This window comes from Patagioenas fasciata, chromosome 6 (genome assembly GCF_037038585.1).
Source record: "Patagioenas fasciata isolate bPatFas1 chromosome 6, bPatFas1.hap1, whole genome shotgun sequence".
NCBI classification, from domain to species: Eukaryota; Metazoa; Chordata; class Aves; order Columbiformes; family Columbidae; genus Patagioenas; species Patagioenas fasciata.
Window position 1 is genome coordinate 27,665,552 of NC_092525.1, and position 23,999 is coordinate 27,689,550.

At 44.0% G+C, this 23,999-nt stretch overlaps 1 protein-coding gene across 5 annotated transcripts in view; it reads right to left on the reverse strand.

The window, feature by feature from the left end:
- The window catches only part of NTNG1 (netrin G1), a 163,345-nt gene extending 139,920 nt beyond the window's left edge, over positions 1-23,425 (reverse strand). The window contains exons 1-2 of one of the 5 annotated variants that reach the window (XM_065842786.2): positions 22,928-23,425; positions 15,773-16,477 (exon numbers count right to left, since the gene is read on the reverse strand). In XM_065842786.2, coding sequence (XP_065698858.1) covers positions 15,773-16,018 — 246 coding nt within the window. In that variant the 5' untranslated portion in view covers positions 16,019-16,477; positions 22,928-23,425. Of the gene's footprint in view, positions 1-15,772; positions 16,478-21,473; positions 22,546-22,927 lie in introns of those variants that run through there. The other 4 variants (XM_065842780.2, XM_065842783.2, XM_065842784.2 and 1 more) reach the window with 4 other exon arrangements.
- Between the last annotated feature and the right edge of the window lie 574 nt (positions 23,426-23,999).

Consider the following 23,999-nt stretch of genomic DNA (forward strand, 5'->3'; position numbering starts at 1 on the left):
CCCAATGCTGCACAGCTCACTTGGGACCATAAAGCATCACACCCCTGACCAAGATGTGCGAAAGCAAAGCAGCTGCACCCCATGCAGGGAGCGATCCTGCACCACTGCCCCTCTGGGCTGACTGAATGACACCAGCAGATTAGAAAGCAAAGGTCGTTCTGCTGAAAGATGGATTTATCCCCCTGGAAAAATACAATCTCAGTTTAAGGTTTCTAGGAGAGAAGGAGTGGGGTCACCTGCTACCACCAGTCCTGAGCCCAGGAGGATAGGGGGTGATGTGCTGTCTTATTCCAGATGAGGAGTGCCAGTTAGGCTGCTGCTTTACTGCATCGTACCTCTAACCCAGCAAATCCTGTTAGGAGAGTCTGCCTGCAGTGACCTACAGGTTTGAGATCACCTCTGCCTCACCATAAGAAGTTACAATACGTTGCTAGTAAAGATTTTATTTATAAAGTAGTATTGTTTTACTGCAGAAGGTGGCACTAAAGGTGCTGCTGAGAGGACATTTCTGATCCAGCTGCACTGACAGCAAGTCATTCAGATTCCCCTGTGGATGTCAGAGTATCCATTTTACAATGGAAGCCATTTATTTCTTTATAAAATTGCTGTTTCCACACCAAAATAAGACTAAATGCTCAAGTTTCTGCAGAGTACTTGGGCAGCTCCTCCCAGATATTCCCCTCAGCTGGTTGGGGAAGGCAATTTGGGGGGCCTAGGGTGCTGAGGGCAGCAGGGGGGACACCAGCTCACATGTTTGCAAGAATCTCATCTGCAAAGCCAAAATTGCCCCAATGAGAGGATGCAGATGCAGTGGGAGGCAAGACAGAATGGCAGCAGCGGGCAGCACAGGGGGGACTGTGAGCTGCCCCGCCTCCACCAGGGTTAACATCCCAGCCTGTGGCAACCACTTTGTTGGCCCTCCAGGAATTATCTATTTGAAATTTTTCTATTGGCAGGAGAAAAATGTTTGAGAAACAAGTTCTCCCCAGTAGTTTAAAAAAAAAAAAAAAAAATTAAAACAAGACTAAATTATTTTGGTCTTGCTATGGCCATGAATAACCCACCAGTAAATGGCATGTCCTCATAGCTGTGTTGTGTTCAAACATGTGCACTGTATGCCTCCTACCAGGTGACAGAAGCCCTGAAATAACTTCTATTATTGCTGAAATTTTATGTGTTATAATACCTTGCTTTCTAAGAACAAGTGTTATTACAATGATAAAATGGTTTCAGTTGGAAGGTACCTCAAAGATCATCTGGTTCCAAATCCCCCTGCCAGAGGCAGGGACACCTTCCACTAGACCAGGTTGCTCAAAGCCCCATCCAACCTGGCCTGGAACACTCCTGGGTATGAGGCATCCACAGCTTCTCTGGGCAGTCCATTGTCCCAATGCCACATCACCCTCACGGTGAAGAATTTATTTCATATATCTCATTTAAATCTACCCTCTTTCACTGTAAAGTTGTTACACCTTGTCACATCACGACATGTTCTTGTAAAAAGTCCCTCTCCCACTTGCTTGTAGACCTCCTTTAGCTACTGGCAGGCTGCTATAAGGTCTCCCTGGCAACTTCTCTTCTCCAGGCTGAACAACGCCAACTGTCTCTGCCTGTTTCCACAGGAGAGGTGCTCCAGTCCTCTGATCATCTTTGTGGTCTCCTCCAGACTTTCTCCAACAGTTCCGTGTCTCTCTTATGTCAGAGGCTCCAGAGCTTAGTGCAGTACTCCAAATTGGGCCTCACAAGAATGGAGTAGAAGGGCAGAATATTTTCTCCTGACTTGCTGGTCACACTTCTTTTGATGCAGACCAGGAAGTGGCTGGCTTTCTGGGCTGTAAGCGCACGTTGCCAGATCATAGAATAGTTTGGGTTGGAAGGGACCTTTCAAGGTCATATAGTTCAATCCCACTGCCATGAGCAGGGACATCTTCAACTATACCAGGTTGCTCAGAGTGCCGTCCAGCCTGGGACCTTGAATATTTCCTGGAATGAAGCAACTACCACCTCTCTGGGCAACCTGTGCCAGTGTTTCACCACCCTCATTGTAAAAAATGTCTTCCTCGTGTCCAGCCTGAATCTCCCCATCTTCAGTTTAAAACAATTACCTCTTGTCTTAACAGGCCCTGATAAAAAAAACAAAACAAAAAACCCTGTCCCCATCTTTTCTTATAGCTTTTCATCAACAACAGCCCCAATTCCTCCTCTTCAGGGCTGCTGTCAATCTGTTCTCTGCCCAGCCTGTATTTCTGCTTGGGGTTACCCTAACTCATGTGCAGTACCTTGCACTTGGCCTTACTGAACTTCATGAGGTTCATGCAGGCCCACCTCTCCAGCCTGTCAGGGTCTCCCTGGATGGCATCCTTTCCCCTCCAGCATGACAGCTACACCATGCAGCTTCACGTCATCAGCAAACTTGCTGAGGTTGCACCCAATCCCACTGTCCATGTCGCCAACGAAGATGTTAAACAGTGCTGGTCCCAATACCAATCCCTGAGGAACATCAGTCATTGCTGATCTCTACTGGGACATCGAGCCATTGATTGCAACTCTTTGAGTGTGACCATCCAGCCAATTCCTTATCCACTGAATGGTCTATCCATCAAATCCATGCCTCTCCAATATAGAGACAAGGATGTTGCGTGGGACAGTACTAACTGCTTTGCACAAGTCCAGCTAGATGATGTCAGTGGCTTTTCTCTTATCCACCAACACTGTAACCCTGTTGTAGAAGTCCACCAAATTTGTCAGTCGTGATTTGCCCTTAGTGAAGCCATGCTGGCTGTCACCAATCATGTCCTTATTTTCCACGTGCCTCAGCATAGTTTTTAGAAGGACTGGTTCCATGATCTTGCTGGGCATAGAGGTGAAGCTGACTGGTCTGTAGTTCCCGAGTCCTCTTTTCGCTTTTTAAAAATGGGGGTTATGTTTCCCCTCTTCCAGTCAGCGGGAACTTCACTGGACTGCCATGACTTTTGAAATATGATGTGGCTTAGCAACTTCATCTGTCAGTTCCCTCAAGACCTGTGTATGCATCTCATCAGGTCCTACAGACCTGTACATCTTCAGGTTCCTTAGATGGTCTCAAAATAATCATTTATTGATCACTGTGTTAGCTACAAATGTCTAATATTTTCAGTTAACTTCAGGGGGATAAACAAAATAGGAGAGCAAGTACCAAACAGAATAAAGGCAGTGTTAAAAGCAGTAGTTAAACAGTTCCTATTAAGTGTATTCAAAAAATATACATCTTGTTAAAAGGATGCACTTTTACCCATAGTAGTAATATATGCCTTAAAACTCTGCAACTGAAAATCAGTAGAAGCCCTTGATTTTGTTTAGGAGCCTTATTTTACTCCCAAACATTTTTAACAACTTAAGTCTTTGTGGGTGTGCTTTTGCTTTGTTTAAGGTTTGAAAACATTCCAGTACCCAAAGTGTAACTGAGGAGGAAAAAAAAAAAAGCAACCTGGTAGAGTTTTGTTAATGATTTACTGGGGAATCTTGATGTGTGATAATGAATAAAATGCAATCTCTTTTACTGGAAACCCTCAGTTTTGTTTCATGAGAAATTTTTAATTTTTAGATTGCTTCCAGTTGGAAGAAAAGAGATTTTTACCAAAACATTAAAAAAAAAAAAAAATCCTGCTGTCACTAAGGATATCATTTTTTTTCCTGTTTTATGAAAGGAAGAACTCCTTTCCCAGGGGCCTGACGAACAAGAAGCCTTGGAAGTGTCTGTGGGCAGGCTGCTACCACAGACACAGGTAGGCTGTCGCCTCCGTGCTGCCCCACAGGAGGGAGCTGGGGGGAATAGCAGGAGCAGAGGCTGTGGTGCGTGCTTCTTGCTCTCCTCCTGCTAGCTGCTCTAGTCCGAGGCTGGAAGTGAGGGACCAAAGTGCTGCTTGGATGGGAGCAGCCATGTCAGTGGGGCAGTGAGGGTGTCCTGCCATATGCGGGGGAGAGGAGAAGGGGCAGGGGGGCTGCAGCTCACCACATAGGTCTTGCGGTACTAGAAATGAAGTGAAATATCAAGTAACTTAAGAGGAAACACTAAAATAAAAACTCTATCTCCTGAAGGATAATGTTCTTTCCAATAATGACAAAGCAACACTTGTATTAATTAAAGTACTCAAAATAGATGAATACAGGTATTGTACAGCTCAAAGTTGTTGCAGACTTTATTTACATACTTTTAAAGTATACAACTATGAAAATCCTCATTAAACAAGACAGTAACAATAGTCTCATCTTAACTCCCTGTTCCCGTTCTACCCCATGCTACCTAATAAGATTGCATAGATGGAACTAAAATGAAGGATTTTATATCCTTATTCAGCCTAGGAAAGAAAAAAAACCTTTTTTCTATTCAACATCTCTTAATGGTTCAACACTGTTTTAAAATGTCTTACCCAATAATGCATTTATGCATGCCGAAATGCTTCCAAAACTCTATTTCACATTTTGATTTAGATGTTACTTAGAAGAATATATCTTCATTTAATTATTTCAGTAAACATAATAATGGTATCGCTAACTACACTATGGAGTATTTTCCCTTTTTTAAGGAATATGAGCCTACTTGTAATTAAAGGAATGCTATATTAATGATGCTGAATGTCTCAGAGGGAAAAATTTAATGTCCACCTCCTAATATTATACCAGAATTACATGCACAGAAGACATTTTAATAATCTTTGTTTCTTAATTTAGTTTTGATTTGCTATGAAATACAGAGGAGCACTCAAGGGCTCAAATTTCTACTGTCATCAACATTTCTGCTCTATAAATTGTACAAATGCACAGGACTCCTGTCTGTAGCCTTCTTTTCAAGCTTCTGTTTGAGCTATGAAGAAAATTAGATGCAGGCAGCAACAATTGCCAATAATTTCATCATTTTTTAACCACTGGGATGTGGTTATCTATAACTAGATCAAAGCATAAGCAGAAAATTGTATTTTTATGTTGCCATTTCAGCCGCAAACATAGCTCAGTAATGTAAATTTCACCTCCAGTTTACAAATTAAAGGAATAGCCACTAGGAGTCTCCTGGTTAAGTTTTTGATGAATTTGCACACTAATCCTGGCGAAGGTTTGAACACAAACCCCATACTAAAAGTTGGATTTCAGGGCACTGGGACCCCTGAGCCATGGGCAGCACCGCAGGGGCTCCTGATGCTCAAAATGAGGGCACAGCCAGCAAATGTCTTAGAAACAAGTAAGTCAGAGGCATCCTGTGTGCTGTTCTTGCAGGGCAAAAGATGGTGATAGTCATGAAAAGTCAGATTTGTTTCTTTTTATAACCAGAGTTTTGTGAAATTGTAACAGCACTTACAAAGAGGGAAGTAGAAGATTTCACTAACTGTTAGTTACTCCCAGGAATTTAAAGGAGATTTGTTTAGTAAACTGCAATGCTGCAGGCCACAAGAACTAGCACTCCCCAGGTACTTGAAAATTTGCTTACAGTACCTCTGCAAAGTGAATCCTGCAGTTCTGAAAATGTGAAGTAGCTTCTTTGTCTTCTCTCTTTCCCCTTCCTTCTCCTCCCAGGCCAACTAAGCACAAGCGTGTGGTGCCAGACACACTCTTACCAATGCCAAATGCTTCAAGTTCATGAATTACAGACCTACAGGAATGGTCGCACTGGCTCAAACACTGTGACCATCCAGTCCAGCTCTGTGACTGACAAAGAATGGCCAAATTTCCTTGAAGAAATGCCACAGAAAGCAGACATGCATCACCTGCCAGCACACGTGCCTCACTCAAAGCAGCAAGAGATTGGTCACCTCTGGCTTCCCTGTACATTTTAAAGCAGTCAACCCCCTCTGCAGGGGGCTGGTTATCCCACAGATAGGAGGAATGCTGCTGTGGAGAGTCTCTGGCTGTGTGCTGTGAACAAGCCAGGGCTTGATGCGGCTGTGCTACACGGAAGGATTTCCCTGAGACACCAGAGACAAAAGGAAAGTAAACAGGAGCTGCTCTGCCCTCAACCCAGGCTGCAGGAGGGGCGTTGCCGCTGCGCATGAACAGTCTGTGAACAGTGCCCTGCAGCCAATCACCATAGTGGGGGGGGATGAGTGACTGTGAGTGTAACCAATTGTAGCCTGCGCTTGCCGCATGGCCTTTTGGTATAGAGTATATAAGGCTTGGAAAAACGTGGTCTCGGGGACATTGATATTCAGTGTTGTTTAAGAGTTCATTAAAGAGTACGGATGGTAAATTCACATTGAATTAGACTCCTTACTCTCGCCCGGCCCGCCCGTTCGATCAAAGAGCTTATGCCGGCGTCTGGATTCGTCGAATTTGCTACCACCACATTTGGTAGCAGAGGATGGTTCGTTAGCAGAGCATAACGCTTCGGATCTACATATGGTAGCAGAAGGATGGATCGTTAGCAAAGCATATCGCTCCGGATCGAAATTACTGCGGTGAGCAGCGTTCATAAAAACGGAGCCAAGCCGGGGTGTGGGATAGTGTGCTTAGTCCGGTATCAAAAGACGGGCACCAGTCGAGCTGGCCACTCGCATCCTACGTTAAGACCGCGCTGATAAGATAATGGATATTGAAACAGCCGCGGCACTGCTGACGACTATTCTCTCTAAGAGAGGTATTGAATCGTCACAGGAAAAGCTAATCACATTGATTTTTTTAGCTCAGAAGTGGGGACACTTTGGGGAAGTTCCACTTTTGTTTTCCCCAACGGAATGGAGATCAGTGGGGGACACTATGTGGGACAAAACTATCAGAGGGGAAGAAGAGAAAGAAATTAAAGCTGTGAGAGAATTGTGGAAAACCGTATTAGAATCATTAGAAGTTTTGAAATCGGAACAACGTGCCGCCCTAAGAACCGCGGAGGCGCTTGTCCCAGAACAAACCTGGACTGATAAATCTTGTCCAAAAGAAAAGAGGGGCCTGTGGGCTACTCTGTGGGGTCTGCCTGCCGTTCGGGGTGGTCGCGGGGTCCCGGCTCAGCCAATACTTTCACAATCCGATCTGCAACGCGGATTAGAAACTGCGCGGCTCGTAAACAAAGAACCGGAAGTTTCCCCCTCCGGGTCTCTGGGGCAATGTGTCAAGAAAGCGGAAGTGCAACTAGTCGACTGTCCGGATGTGGGAGGCCCTGAGTGCCGCCCTCCTCCTACCGCTCCGCCTCTGCCCTGCCCCGAGCCGGACGCCCCACCTCCCTCCGAGAAAAACGTGGGGGCCCGGCCCGGACCGGCCGCGGCGCAGCCGCCGGGGCCGGGGCCGCCTCAAACTTTGCCTCCGCAAGCACCCGCGGAAGTTTTTTGTGAGCCTCCTCCTACATCATTGGGCTCACCCCAAGCAGTAGAGCAGTTACTGCAAGTCATTACCAACAAGCTTGAACAACTTAACTTAAGAGTGTCAAATGTAGAGAAAAATAAGGAACAAATTGAGTTTCAAAAACCAGCTTGCCCTTCACAAACAATGCAATCAAAGGTGCCTATAGACTCTACTGACCAGCCGCAGCCCCGACGTAGCAGATGGTCAGGGGTCATCAAAGATGCCATCCTAGAAGGTGATTGGTCTCCAGCAAAATTAGCCCTACCGGTAATTCAAAATATGAACACTCAGACAGCGGTATGGGAACCACATGATTGGAAAATTTTGCAGCAAGCAAAACAATCATGAACTATGTTATACGTTCAGCAGCTACCGGACACAAAGAACATCTCCGAACCTGTATCCCAATCAGCGACCAACTGTGAACCAGGCTTCTTTCACCTCAACAAGCCAAGCACCGCAGGAAGCCTCGGAGTTGATGTGGAGACAGCAGTAGATATAACATTGACCAATACTGCAATTCATAGAATACCAACGAATGCTAAAGGACCTTTATTTAGACAAGATAGTCTCATTGGAGGCCTATTGATTGGCCGTTCTTCTGCTAGTATCAAAGGTCTTATAGTAATAACAGGTATAATTGATGCAGATTTCACAGGAACTGTTCAAATCCTGGCCTACACTCTGCATCCGCCAATTTTTATTCCTTCTGGGAGTAGAATAGCTCAGGTAGTAGCACTGGAAAACTGCCTACCAATGCTTCCAGGAGTTCCTCCAGCATCCTCAACAGAAAGGCGTGATAAAGGATTTGGATCGACAGGTCCTGCAGTTTGCTTCACCTCATCAATGACTCAGCGTCCCATGTTACGTGTGCAACTATTTCAATCTGATTCTACTGTTGTTGTAGAGGTAAATGCAATGCTTGATACTGGAGCTGATGTCTCCATCATTAGTCAATTCAAATGGCCACGAAATTGGAAACTTCAAAAATCAATCTCTTCCACTGTAGCTGGAGTAGGGGGTCAAACTACTCCAAATATAAGTGTTGATCCCATTTCGATTAGTTTCCCTGAAGGTCAATGTGTTACCCTTAGGGTGTGTGTAATGGAATTGCCAAGCAGCCTTGAGGCGCTTATTGGCCGTGACGTCTTGGGGCAACTTGGTGCCGTGTTAACTACTTCACCTTTTCCTTAGTGGTCACTGGAAAGCAGTTGCCCAACCCTCCATTGACCTGGCTAACAGATAGCCCAGTTTGGGTTGACCAGTGGCCATTAACAGAAGAGCGACTGCAAAAGGCACGTGAATTAGTAGAAGAGCAATTAATTGCAGGCCATATCAAGCCTTCTACTAGTCCATGGAATACCCCAATTTTTGTAATACCAAAAAAGAGTGGAAAGTGGCGATTATTACATGACTTGCGAAAGGTAAATGATCAAATGCAAGCCATGGGTGCTTTACAGCCTGGATTACCATCACCTGTAATGTTACCAGAAAATTGGCATATTCTAATTATAGATTTAAGGGATTGTTTCTTTACCATTCCTTTACATGAACAAGATACACAGCGTTTTGCATTTACACTGCCTTCAGTAAACAAAGCGGAACCAGCTAAAAGGTATGAATGGGTAGTGCTACCGCAAGGTATGAAAAATTCTCCTACACTGTGCCAAATGTATGTTGCATGGACACTTCAACCTATTCGTGCATCATGGAAACAAACAATTATTTATCATTATATGGATGATATTCTGTTCTGTCAACAAGCTGAGTTCACAGAAAGTTCCATAGTCCAAATTACGATCAAACTCAAAGAAAAGGGGTTGGTTATAGCTCCAGAGAAAGTTCAAAAGTCTGCTCCTTGGAAATACCTTGGTTGGTCCATTTGTGATGCACAGATTCGTCCACAAAAAATTGAATTACATACTGATTTACAAACTTTAAATGATGTCCAAAAATTGTTAGGGGACATACAATGGATTAGAAATTGCGTAGGCATTACTAACAATGATATAGCACCTCTTACTTCACTTCTAAAAGGAGGTGATCCAGCTAAGAAAATAAGCTTAGAGTCCGTGCATCTCAAATGTCTTTCTGATATTATACAAAAAGTACAGACAAATTGGTCTAGCCGAAGACTTTCTGATCGACCAATTTCCCTCCTTATTAGCAATCTAGAACATCCGTGTGCAATCATCTGCCAGTGGCAAAACAAAAACGGGGAATTCCCCATAGATGTTGCTACAGATTCTTCCTTTTGTGCCACTGTCAGATCAAAACCAGAAAATGATTTGCGATTATTAGAGTGGATTTTTCTCAGTGTCCAACCAAAATTCAGTATTCAAACGAGACCAGAAGCAATTGGAGAATTGATTCGAAAAGGAAGATCTCGAATATTAGAAATTAGCGGTCAGGAACCAGATGACATCAGTATTCCGATAAATGGAGCCGATTTAGAATGGTGGCTGAGACATTCGATGCCTATACAGAATGCATTATTAGGATTTATAGGCAAGGTACATTCACGACAACCAAAAGGTAAACTATGGCAATTCCTTAGAACAAATCAGTGGTTAGAGAGAAGCAAAGTAAAAACAAAACCTGTTGAAGGCCTTACAGTATATACAGATGCAGGAAAACGAAGACACCAGGCAGCATGTGTCTGGCAAGAGAATAGTCAATGGATACAGCATTTAATTGAAGGTTCAAAAGAGGATTCATTGCAGACTTTAGAGCTCACGGCAGTAATATGGGCCTTAAATAATTGGCTGAAATTTGCTTTAAATGTTGTCACAGATTCTTTGTATGTAGCAGGTGTAATACCCAGAATGGAAAATGCCCTGTTAAGACAATCGAATAATCCTCGATTAGGAAAATTGTTTGTACAATTGAGAGCTATTTTAAATCAAAGAAAAGAACCCTGTTGTGTGATTCACATCCGCAGTCATCAATGGAATCTTGGTCTAGGTGAAGGAAATCAAATTGCAGATAGTTTAGTAAGTTCAGTACAGCACATGCCTCCAACAGATAAATTCCAACAAGCGAGACAAAGTCATGAGAGCTTTCATCAGAATGCCAGAGGTCTCCAAAGACAATTCGATTTAACTTTAAATGAAGCAAGAAGTATTGTACAGGCATGTCCTCAGTGTGGAAGCCAGATGTTAGGTATAGGAATCGGTGTCAATCCTCGAGGTTTAAAAGCCTTAGAAGTATGGCAAATGGATGTGACACATGTGCCAGAATTCGGAAGACTTAAATATGTGCATGTCACAATCGATACTTTTTCAAAAATGATATGGGCTACTGCTTTACCAGGAGAAAAAGCACTACATGTATGTAAACATCTTACAGCTTGTTTTGCTGTAATGGGTGTCCCAGAAAAGATTAAGACAGACAATGGCCCTGCCTATGTTAGCCAGAAAGTTAGAACTTTTCTAATGAAATGGGGAGTGAAACACGTTACAGGTATACCTCATTCCCCAACAGGCCAAGGAATCATCGAGAGAGCACATCAAATGATTAAAGGGTATTTGAGCAAACAGAAGCAGGAAGAGTTAGATTGTCAACAGCGTTTAGCAAATGTGTTGTTTACCTTGAATTATTTATGTCTAACTGGAGATCATGAGGAGCCTCCTGTGATCATTCATCATTATCAGATCAGACTAGGAAGGAAAAACACTTTACCGGAATTCATGGTGAGATATCGTGATCCCACCACTGGATTGTGGAAGGGACCAGTACCTGTTATTTTTAATGGTAGAGGGTATATGTGTCTCTCCACAGATCAAGGTCCATTGTGGGTTCCAAGCCGAGCAGTAAAGCCGGAGTTGAAACAAACTCAACCAAGTCAACTCCCTGCAGCAGAACCCTCGGAGGTCACAGAGTGAGGTGTAACCTTTGCATTGATTTAGCTGTGACATGTATGCGTACTATAGTTATATAAGTAGAGCTTTAAACACCACTACCTCTTGAGTAAGTTTATCAACACCCAGCACATCGTTTGTTATAAGTTGAGTATCTTTAAACCAAAGTTCTTGGAATTTGTTTAATCAATCCATTGCGATATTTAAATGGCAATGGAATACCTCAGGTTTATTGCAAAGTGCACTGTTTATGTTGATTGTTATTGTTATTTATATGTTATGTATAAGTTGTTTTTTATCACATATCAAAGAAGGATTAGAACACACAGCTAATCAATCCTGGCTTGTCCAAAAAGAAAAAAAAAAGGAGGAATTGTGGAGAGTCTCTGGCTGTGTGCTGTGAACAAGCCAGGGCTTGATGCGGCTGTGCTACACGGAAGGATTTCCCTGAGACACCAGAGACAAAAGGAAAGTAAACAGGAGCTGCTCTGCCCTCAACCCAGGCTGCAGGAGGGGCGTTGCCGCTGCGCATGAACAGTCTGTGAACAGTGCCCTGCAGCCAATCACCATAGTGGGGGGGGATGAGTGACTGTGAGTGTAACCAATTGTAGCCTGCGCTTGCCGCATGGCCTTTTGGTATAGAGTATATAAGGCTTGGAAAAACGTGGTCTCGGGGACATTGATATTCAGTGTTGTTTAAGAGTTCATTAAAGAGTACGGATGGTAAATTCACATTGAATTAGACTCCTTACTCTCGCCCGGCCCGCCCGTTCGATCAAAGAGCTTATGCCGGCGTCTGGATTCGTCGAATTTGCTACCACCACATGCTGCCTGTTGGGGAAGAATGCTGTCACATCCTCCCGACAGACACAAGCAGCTCTATGGCCAAAAACCATGAGCGTTCACCACTCTAAGCCATTGGTTTGTTTATATGTTTCTTTCACGTATCTCTCCTCTTGAGCAAAATCCTTTCCCAAGCCCTAAAAATCCTGAGCAACTTTAAAAATTTTGAGATTTTAAACAAATAACAATTTAGAAAGCTATTTATTTGGCTTCTGCTTTTTGAGCCTCTCTGTTTCATTTTCAAACTTTTCTCTGCAACCAGAAGGACTAAGAAAATAAAGACGACGTTTTAAATGGAAGCTGAGAATCTCACATAATCACAGAACTCCAGGGGTTTGAGGTTTCAGAATAATATCATGAGTGGTCAATACTGAATGTCACCAGAAACTATAATGTTATTCTCAGAATAGATTGCATATAAGCAATTGTGGGATAGTTTTCCTGATGCATGTTCCCTGTAGTACCTACAGACACTGTGATGGAGGGACAATCCAAAGGTACTTACAGGTGGTGAGCTGCCACATTCTGGGTTTAGCTACTTGAACAGAGGAGTATCGCACTTTGCAACAGATCTGCATGTGCAAAACCTTGTTATTTGGTCTGTTAACTAAACAAGCTCACAGAGTAAAAATTCGTAACGGACTTGTAGCAACACTTAAGTCCCTGGGGAATATGCAGAAATAAGTAGGAGGCAAATTTTACCATTAACTTCCCATCTCCTCTGTATTGTATGCTTGCACGCATTGCAACACACAACTGCATTGTGCATTATTGCAGATTATTATCGTGTCCCTCTCACAAAATGCCTTAGATTTTATTGTAATCTCCCAGCAGGACTTCGGTGAACATCTCAGTCTGGTTGTGTTTCAGAGATATAATCTAAACTACAACTGATAGCTGACAGAGACTCAAAAGCTAGTACCTAAATCTGTGGTGAACAGAAAGTTACTAAATTTGATCAGAAAACTGATATGGAAACAAAACAGGAGGCTGCTTCAACCTCCACCTCTTCCTGTAGAAGCAGTCCTGGCTGTTCGGCACCCTTGCTTATTGTTAGGATATCTGAAAGGATCCTCATGTCCTCCAAGGCAGCATTAACCTGATTTCAATAACAAAACACCAGTACACAGGTTTACCATGGAAATATTCAACATTTACAACAATAAAACTAAACATTTGTATAAGTCTGTTTGGCACTTCACCATGCTGAAAAGTAACCATTGGATCTCCGTCATTTCAAATTTGGGATTTTTTAGTGAAAGGCCAAGCCTAACAGAAATGCATTCTTCCCCACCGCGCATCTTGTCCAAGTATGCCAGTGCTATCTTAAATGGTTTTCTAAAATTAAAAATGAGCACAAAAATAAGATCTAATTGGGAAATGCCAAAGGTTTACCTGTATAAATATGTAAAACCTCATTTTGAAGAAAATGCGTAGTTTCTACATGTAGCTACAGTACACAGACATAAAGCATTTTTAGGGATGAGAGTGCTCTATTGCTGTGTGATACCTTAGGGACATCAAATATTTCTGTCGTTTTCCTAATGTTTCAAGTAAGTCAAGCCGTTACCATGCATATCTGAATATAGTGTTATATGTACAATATAAATCCACACTGAATGAAAATACAGCAGCTTATCACGTAGAAGTCGGTCACTCTACACTCACAGCACTAAATACACACCCTCACCGTGTGCACGCTCTCTCCCCAGTTTTTCCTCTTTCCCTACTTCTCACGTCAGGATTCTGATGGCCTTTTGCATCTCAAGGGCTTTAACAGCAAGTGAACTATAGTTGTAACCTCAGTTCATTCCCAAGCAAACTTTCATCCTCCATCAAACACCTTGGTAGGTGAAATGTTTTCAGGGAGAGATCTGGCACCATTTTTAATACTTAGATTTAATCAAAATGTCTTTTGGTTGTTTTGTTTCTTGCTTTTTGGTGATTTTTTTTTTTTAATTTGTATTTTTATTGCTGTTTTGTTTTGGTTTTTGTGCGTGTATGGGTTTTTTGTTTGTTTGTTTGTTTTTGTTTTGTTTTGGTTTTTTGTTTAAAATAATTATTCTAACTAGAGAGTAGACTGATAACCAAGGCATTCAGAAACTTAATTACTTAGGAACTGCTGCAATGTTTATCTGCATTAAAAGGAAGAAACAACTTTTGCTGGTCAGTTTATTTTGTGTTAAAAGAACAACTTTTCTTATTCACTACAAGATGAGTTACTAAATGTCACTGATTGAGGGCTAAATCACAGCTATTCTTATTGTGAGGGAGAAAATACATTTCAGGATAAAGAAAAGGACCATATTATACAGGGCACATTGTTTTTATTTGTTTCTAAACAGTGGCTGCTTGAAGCTGCTTGGAAGTTTAAAGTGTTAAAGCCACATCAGCAGAGATGGATTAGTGGGCAGAGCGCACATGGTGTAGTCAAAGGTTCACAGTGAATATAATTTATTTACATAGCTCTGCAATTTATCACGTGGCTATTGCCATAATGTATGTGGGAAGCAGCTTCATGTGTGCACATAATGCCCTAAATGTATATGTGGTTGGACCTGAACTCCTTACAGAACAGTAGTGGTTGAAAATGATACCATAAGGCATTTGAAAGCAAATTTCCTTCCTGTGGGGATGTTGTCACAAAGCAATGATGACTTGTACACAGGCAAATAAATATATTGTAGACTTTTTTTCAGTTACTATAACATCACTTACTAAAACTCATTATGTTTTGAAATCTAAATTATGCAGGTAGTGATGTATGTTCCCTGTGCTTTATTAATAGATTTAAGTGCATATGTTTTGCACCTCAAACTAATATTTTTTTAGTCAAGGAATACTGTATTTTTAACTCAATATTTAAGAAATATTCAGTGGCAAAGAAAATTAATTCTCCATGTCTGAAGGAGAAATAGGTTACCTACAAGCTGAAGATTTCCTTTAACTTGAATGACCCCTTACAGGACAATCTAGGAAACGCTTCGGAGAAGCACAGCTGTAAAAGGTTAATATATGTAGCGCCTGCTCATTTTTTCATACCTGTACAGTTATTTATCAAGCTCAAAATTTCCAAAACCAGTCTCAAATTTTAGAAGCATCTGAATTAAGGGACTTGACTTTGGTCTCTTTTAGTTGGTTGGAATGTCTACAGTTTCAGTTAAAGAAGAAAGCTGTCAGTAGGTGGTAGAGGTGGCCCCCACCTGGAGGTGTGTCTTCCTCCACTGTCCATACACGTAGGTATGGACCTACTGTGCCATAGCAAAGCTCTAGCAACACCTCCTGCAGCTGTGTGGGCTTGCTGGAAAAACTCCACCAGCCCAGCTCCCACCACCACTTTTTAAGCTTCTGGAGTCTGAGTTTCTAACAACAGTCTCATGTTTGGAAATGATGCTGCATTATACCACTCTATGATGCTTTCAGGTGATCGTATTTGAAATAATTCACTCAAGTCTTTTGTGACCCAGGCAAACACACCCCAGCTATGGGTTAATGCACTAGGAGTTTTATGCTGCTTTCTTTCAAGTCATTAAAAGTTGACCTAGAAAGACATTGAATTCAGACAAAGTCATGTTAGGTCCCCATAAGTAGAACATCTCATTGCCCAGCTTAATGTGCTGCTCAGCATTTTGTTCAGCAGAACCTTTCACATTTGGAATATGATGCAGATTTTCTTGTATAATTACATGTGCACACTAGAGCTTCCATTTTGAAGCCATCTATCACAAATATATACTCGCTAATTACGTAAAATGAAAAGCTTGCCTTACCATTGCACAGAAAGTCTCAGGAGGATCTCCACAAGTTATGTCTGGGGGATCCAGAGTCACTTTTACATATTTGATCATGTCTCTGGCTTCTGGTTGGCAGGCCATGTAATCCCATACTTTTCCTTCTTCTGTGTAAATCTGTGTCTTACATACGTCATAGTGTCCCCACACAGAAGGGTAGTGTTGCATCACGGAGGATACGGTAACCCAGAGGGTGTGAAGTGACAGGAATCTTGACAAATACATTTCTAAATCCTTGTACGTCACCTTCGTAAGGAGGCTCAGTACTGGTATATGTGCAGTCTATAGATTATACATATACATACATATATATGTATATATTTTATAAAACAGGTTCCAAGTCAAATGTGAAGCATTAGGATAGAGTGTTCATTTCACTAATTGAAGACTTTGGTAGAAGTCACACAGACCCCAATGACAGCTTTTCACAGCAATGCAGTGCTTGTCCTTTGTCTCATAACTTATCTGGTCAGGGCTTCTTGTAAAAGATGTCCAATAGCAGATAATTTGCGAAATTGCAGGTCTTCAGCTATGCTGTCGATAACCCTGAGTGATCCTCCGTGTTCAGGGCTTGCAGGGGATACCCAGACGCACTGATAAATCAGTATTCGAAGCAAAAGGATGAGTGTCTATGGGCTGGTGTCTGTTTCTCATCAATCATTCTCTTCTTCTGGCACCAGCACCCTTTTAGAAACAATAAGAGTTAGAGTTATTGTCCAAGAATCAATGCATTACAAAATATGAGATATGTTGACATTTTGGAGGTTTGATGCAATATAAAGCAAACTGGTATAACATGGCTAACCTTTACCGTGGGTGCTGTGCTAGAATGAACAAACTACCAAAATCATTCACAGTGAAAAGTATTTTGACATGAAGGATCTAACTCTTCTCTAACAAAGACAGATTTATAACGTTCCAGGTGAGTTACAGGTTTATGTTTCCAAAACTGTATTTTCACCCTAGCAAAACCAGAGAGTGAGCTACCGAGCAAAACCGTTGATCACAGAGGCAGACAGGAGAGCAGGCAGCCCAGCTCTGCGGGGCAGCTGCAGGAAGGCTGTTTTATAATATTAAAGTGACACAGAGATGGGTAGCAGTGCTACCAGGTGCTGATAGTCCTCTGATAAGATGACCTCAGCAAGCTCCAAAAGCCTTATCTTATGCATTTCTTGGTTGTGTTTGGGTTTTGGTTGGTTGTTTGTGTTTGGTGGGGGTTTTTTTGTTTGGTGTGGGTTGTTTTTTTTTTTTAATTTTTAATTTTTCTTTTTTGTAACAGAGATATTGGATGCACACTTCTGTTTCCTTGAAATTTTTCATTAGTATTGGAAGAATTTTGCTGCTTTTTTTTTTTTTTTCTTCGAACTGTGATTTACTTATCACACTGATGGTAAACTACTGATAAAGATAATGGTTCATTTGTAGGTTACTATAAGGATGCTTTCCCCCTCTGTTACGGCAGTCTTATTTTTCTAGGTTTGTGGGTGAGGGGTACCTGTGTACTCAGTGTTTATTTCATAGCTGGTATATCCACTTTTCTCTCATCAGAAAGCAACTAGAAATTCCCTCAGTTTGTACTACCTCAATCATGTTATTGAAGGTACAAAATCCTAGGATGTTATTAAAATGACTTAAAATATATATGTTTGCTAAAAAACACAGGTAAAAATACAAATTATGTACAAGGAAAACTGCAAAGAGGGAGGAAGTACCCTGAGCGTGGAGAAGGAAAACCAGGGCTAAGTACTTCAACTCTTTTCTCCCAGCCTGTGCCGGGCGTCAACCCATGCCAGCCGAGGACGGGAAGCTGGGACACAGGGCTCTCTGCAGGAGAAGGATTTCAGCCAGCCGCTGCAGCACCTCTGCACTCGTCTGGATGATAAAATCCCAGAAAACCCGTCAGACAGAAATTAAGAAACAACTGTAAGTCACTACTTTCTGCAGTCTGCTTTGTTTGTTCCCAGTTTTAAATTACACCCAGTGTCATAAGCCCCCTTCTATACCCTCAAGCCACAGGACGGGTATATGACCTCATGAGCTCCTCAGCATGTTACTTTGGTAATACACATTTTTAAAACTTCAAAGCTATTCACAAATGGCCTCCCTGTATTTAAATAATGCTTCATCTTAAATTGAGCTAAACTACAGACACTGTGAAATGCCAACAGATGGTTGAATTGTGTTTCCATAGCAAAGTAATTTACAATAATTGCTGTATGGACGTAAATGCAATTTTCTATTATATTCATTTTATCAAGTGTTACCATACAACTCTCATATACTTTATCAGAATATGCAGAGAACATCTGAATTTTCAGCAATAACAATTCTCGATTAGAGTCAAATATATTTAAGCTTCAAATCTGAATTTGACACAAAAGCAGGAATATCTAAGATCAAATTAAAATTAAATCTTTTTAAGAAGCACACTTTGTAGTATTACTGTTTTGGTCAGTGACCTTACATCCTTTTTTTTAATTTTCAGTGGGAATGTTTACTTATTATATTGAAATTTAGTAATTCAGAGAACACTTTCTGTGTCATTCTAAAGACACCTTATGCACTTTTCCTCTAGTCCTTTCCAATGCTTTCACTATTTTGCAGCTGAAAAAAACCACCCCCAAAACTCCATAGCTTAGAAATACTAAAGGGCAACAACTATTCTGCTAAAAAAGGAGCCAAATTATTTTAAATTTGTGACAAATCAAAACATACTCTGTATGGGATAAGGCTTGGTCATAGCTGGAATTAATAGAAGGGGAATATCATGTTTCTGTGTAGAAATAAGAAGTTACTGTTTAATTATCTTTAGACTAAAAGCCTGTATATTCAGGCAAAAGTAGATTTGTTTTCTTTATTATTTTCCTTGATAGCTCTTCAGTTGCCCAGAACCTTTTATAACTGCTGAGACTTGGATCCACTAATAAACAGGACTGGAATAGACTAAAACAATGGGAAGCAAGCCCCTACCTTAGCACAGTGTGCTAAAATACTTGCCATATAACGAATTCTCATTAAAGTAAGCTAGAGTCATAATGATGGTCGTTACACAGAATTATAGACTAAAACATCGATCGAATTTAGTGCACTGACAAGGAAAAAGTGCAGAGAAGCGCAAGACATCTGAGCATTAAGCAGCTGTAGCAGTGTACGACAGACATTCCTGACAAGAAGCAACCAATTACTGCTTAAATTTCTGGCATATAACTGGTTCTGATTAATAGTTTTCCATTACATTACAGACATATTATTAATGTATTAAAAATGTCAAGCTTTGGCAAGAATTAATACGGCATGGCTCAGTTAGTCTGCAATATCTTCTTTTAATGAGCTTCCATTGATACAGATAAATATATTGACCAAAGCACATTAAGGATCATGTGCTGAGCACTGCTGGGGTTTTTCTGATGGAGCTACACAATTTGTCTTGCTTATACTTGTTCCTGCAGAGTCACTTATGCTATGCATTCTACATTTCAGTGGTCTATTGCTAAGGACACATCTATTTTAATTATTCTGTAAAAACAAACAAAACCCCCACAACCAAAAATATTTATAATAACATTTCTCAATTTACAGCTGTACCAGTTGCATAGCACAAAGCTTCTAGCTGTAGGCAACACAAAGCAATGTTTTTTTGTCCCCCGTAAAGCCTGTGCCTTTGACCTTACAAAAAAACAATTAAACAAATCAGGAATTAATAATGTCTGGTGCCTCAATCCCCTGAAACCCACTGTGCTCTGCTAGTCACATATCCCAGGTGTTGGGGGGCCATGAGGCTGGCAAAGAGGGGGAGCAGCACCATCCTTACTGACTGAGGGTGAGGGAATGGGGAACTGCTGGGAGGACATTAGGTAAAGTATGCAAAGCCTCTGGAGCATGGTGCTCCTGGAGATCTCCATTGTGGTGCAATAGTGGTATGCACTGCAGGAGATTTCGAGCCTTGAACATTCCCATGTGCTATAGCCTCTGATATATGGAAAATGCTGAGAGACACATGGGAGGTATCAGTGTCAAAGGCCATTTCTGCCATCTCTGCCATCCCCCAGAGCCCTGCTCTATCTGCAAAGTGCTGGACGCTCAGGCCACAGTGACTATGTTATAGCTGTTTGAGAAGAATGGCACACAGCTGATCCCCTAGACTAAAATCAGCTGTGAAGGCAGCTCTGAGCACATGCATCCCCTTCCAGGTGGGTAAGTCACACCTCACACTGCAGCTTGAGCAGTTACCCCCTTCACAAACCATCTAAAATGCATCTTGCCAGAATGGGTGCTAGTAAAGAACTTTAGGTCTTGTCAGGGGTTGTTAGAAAACACTTCTACTCTTTTTCCTTCTGTCACTGTGAAAATCCACTCCATTCCCCAAATCACTCCCTCAGCACAAACAGTGTTGATCTGGTTCAAATTGGAACACAAGAGGTTCCACTTAAATTTGAGAACAAACTTCTTCTCAGTAAGTGTAACAGAACACTGGAACAGGCTGCCCAGGGAGGTTGTGGAGTCCCCTACTCTGGAGACATTCAAAACCTGCCTGGACGCCTTCCTGTGTAACCTCATCTAGGTGTTCCTGCTCTGGCAGGGGGATTGGACTGGATGATCTTTCAAAGTCCCTTCCAATCCCTAACATTCTGTGATTCTGTGACACACTGTGCAAGCTCCCTGCTGGGAAGTCACTGTGCCTGCTGGGAGCCCACTGTGGGCCCCTGCCTCCCTTTTTGGCAAACAGCAGGTAAAGGAGGTAATAAAATAGCAAGGGATTGCCTCTCACACAGAATGTGCATTTGATAAAGTGTAAACGGCCACTGTGCACAAGTAAGAATGAGAGCCAAACCCCCAGTAATTATAATGGATGGTAGCCTGAGGAGAACCAGCTAAAATTATAAAGTACAGCAAGGGGTGCTGGCTGTAACCTCCCAGCAGTGGCACCTCCAGAACAGTTTGGTTTTTGTTTTTTTCTTTTTTTTTTTTTTTTGTTTTGTTTTGTTTTTGTTTTTTTCCAAAGGAAAAAAAAATTTTTATCCCTAACAGCTTCACCAGATGAATGTATCTAATCCAGGTCAGATAAAAAGATCCTTTGTGTCCACTCCAGTTATTAATTATTTAAAGGCAGTTTACAATGTATAAAAGTACCTGCGAGTTAAAATATTTCATAAAAAACAAGTGGTTTATACCTTGCTACACCTAGAAAACTTGAGAATCTGGCACATGTAAAGTTCCAATATTTAAAATAAACCCATACTAGCCTCTTTTATAAATGCAAAATTATTCAGCTACGCAAAGAGGAACGGACCCTGTACTTAATGATTTTATACACACCTTCAATCATACTTGCATGAAAAACAGTACATTCCAAACAATTGCTGTGGTGCCTTTGGATTCAAAGGCTACTCCAAAGTTTAGGTTCTATTTTTATCTGGCTTATTTAACTATTTAGCAGAAAAAGATTTCTCTGCCTCAGGAGGAATTTAAAATGTCAATGCCTATTGGCTGAAGAAAATAAAATACAGCATTCTGCTAGAAAACAACTGGGATTCAGCACTATACTTAAAATATTTCTGGTTTTCCTACATAATTCTTTGCTGAGTGACACCTACTGCCATTATCTGACACGTACCATCAGCTGTCAGCATATAGAGTAAAAGCACTTCAGCTATTTAAATTTTAGAGCCTTCATACTTACCTGTTTTAAGTTCTTCCTCCAGAATCTTTATAATTGTGGCTTCTTGCCTCAAATATCTCTGTACCTAGTATGAATCTGTTCTGCCAGTTTTTTCCCCAGAGTTAGCATTTGGAGCCGTTGCAGGTTTTTTTAATCATTATTTTTCACCCTTAATAAGGTAATACACGCTCCTCAAGCAGTGTACCCCGGGTACAGGGCTACCAAGCTTTCAAGTTTGTGATGTGGGTGATGTCTTTCAAACTGCAATTCTTAGCCTAAAAAACGAATGAGCGAAAGCCTACTGGACCCTAAATTTGTTCTGTGCTATTGCCAGATTTTACATACGGAACTAGAAAGTTCATGCCACTTCTTATCAGTGTCACAGGGCTGAGGGTGGAGAGGAAAGTCCATGACTCCATGAGAATATCCCCACTAACTGCTGGAATTGCTCTGGTAAACATCCTTTAACACTCCAAAAATATGCCAGAAATAAATATTTGTTTCCAAAAAACCCTGAAATGAAACAACCCCCACATGCACACAATAAAACAAGCCAGGGAAAGTTCTGCTGTGGTTTTTTTTCCCTTCAACTGGCTGCCCAGGCCACAGCTTCTCATCCTTAACCGCATTGTCCTTAGGGGTGACAGTGATTTATTCCCTCTTTAAAAGCATCTCCGCTGTTTGTTTCACTCACTGTCTCTGCTAACATCTCCACAGAAGTCAGGCTGGCTCCTAGCACATCCGATCCGGAATATTGAGAAGTTGATTGCAGAACAATAAAAGTATATTCAGCAGAGGCGGAAAATGCACATGCACGAACTTTGAGAGTACAAAAGCATCTGTTTTATCGGGTTTAGCTGATCTGCACCGCTCAGCGCCATGTGGGGTTTTTTAGAGGCTTTTTGTGCGTGAGCGGTTAGAAAAGCCGCCTGCAGTTTCCGATGCCAGGGAGGGAACTGTTTCCAGGTTCAGCACCAGTGACCTGTCCGCAGCTCCCCGGCCAGCGCGGCTGCTCCCGGCACCATCGCCCTCGCTTAAACGGGAGTTTCGTTCTTCCTCGCCCCCGTAGGGCGAGAAAATGCGCGCGGAGGGGCGGGTGCCGGCGCGCGGCCCGGGCCCCTCCCTCGGGACTCTCCCACCGCCCGCGCGCCGCGGCCGCGCCCCTTCAAAGCCCGGCGCGAGGCCCGGGGGACCCGACCCCAGCTCCGCGGAGGAGGCAGCGCCGCGCAGGTATCAGCGCCGCGCAGGTACCGCCCCGCCCCGGTCCCGGCCCCCGCCGCGTTTCGCTCCGCGCGGGCGGCAGGGGGCGCGCGGCCCGCGCCGATCCGCTCTCGGTCCGCGGCCCGGGCCTCCCGTGGGAGGTCGGGGGACACGGTGGGGGACGCCGCGCACACAGCGGCACAGCATTGAGCCGGGCCGCGCAGCCCCGCGTCCCATCCCGCCCCGGCGTGCGAGGGGTTGCGGGCGGTACTCACCCCTCGAACTCGCCCTCGCCTCACCGCGGGGCGGCGCGGAGCTGCCGCGGCGCCGGGACGTGCTGGGGCTCCCTCGGCGGCGGCATGAGGGGCCGCGGGGCGGGCGGGGTGCGCTTCTCCCCGGGAAAGTTGCCGGCGGGGCGCAGGCGGCCGGCCCTAGGCACTTGTCGGCGTCGAAGTTTGGCGGTGCCCGGGCGGCGGGCGGTGAGCGGCGGGTCGGGCGAGCGGCTGGGCGGGCGGGCTGCCGCTCTCCTCCGGCGCTCGGCGGTGCGCGGGCGCGCAGACCATCGCCGCGGACGCCGCGCAGGTACTGCCCGCCGGGGCTCCCCGCGCGTCGCCGCCTCTCAGGGCGGGGGCGTCCCCGCGCGGAGCGGCCGCTGCATGAGGCGCTGGGCGCGGGGCTGCGGCGCGCGGGTCTCCGGCCGCGCGGCCAAACTTCGGGCGGCGGCGGCGGCGCCTCCTCACTTCGGAGCGAGCTCCTCGCGACTGCCGGCGCGCGGGGCGGCGGCGGCTACCCCACCTCCGGGCCCGCGCCACGCGCGGCCCTAGCGCCGCCGCCGCGCCCGCCCCCCCGCCGCCGCGCTCCCCGCCCCGCCGCCCCCGTCGAGCGCACCGCCGCGGCGGGGGAGGGAGGGCACCCTCGGCGCCGCCCGCCCCGCGCAGGGGACCCGCCGCCCCTCTGTCCGCAGCCCCGGTGGGAACGGGAGCCGCCCAGCCCGGCAGCGCCGGCTCCGGCGGGGCTGCGGCTGCTCCGTTCGCGCTGGAGCAGCCTTAATTTTCCTTTTGGATTTCGGGTTCAGTCCGGTAACACGCACACGGAGGCCGCCTGAAGTGCTTCTGCTGTCCGAGCCCGGGCGGGCTGAGCCCAGCGCCCCCCCGCAGCGGCGCTCGGGCGCGGGGACAGGGCAGCGTCTCGCCCGCACCGCCGGAGGGTCCCTCCGCAGGGCTGGAGGTGCCTGGAAAGCGCTGGTCCCTTCTCTGCCCACAGCACCAAAGTGCCAGCGAAACAGAGAGAGCGCTTTACTTGTGCTGTTGTGGTGCTACTGTGACAGCCCCGCTCGTACCAGCTCTT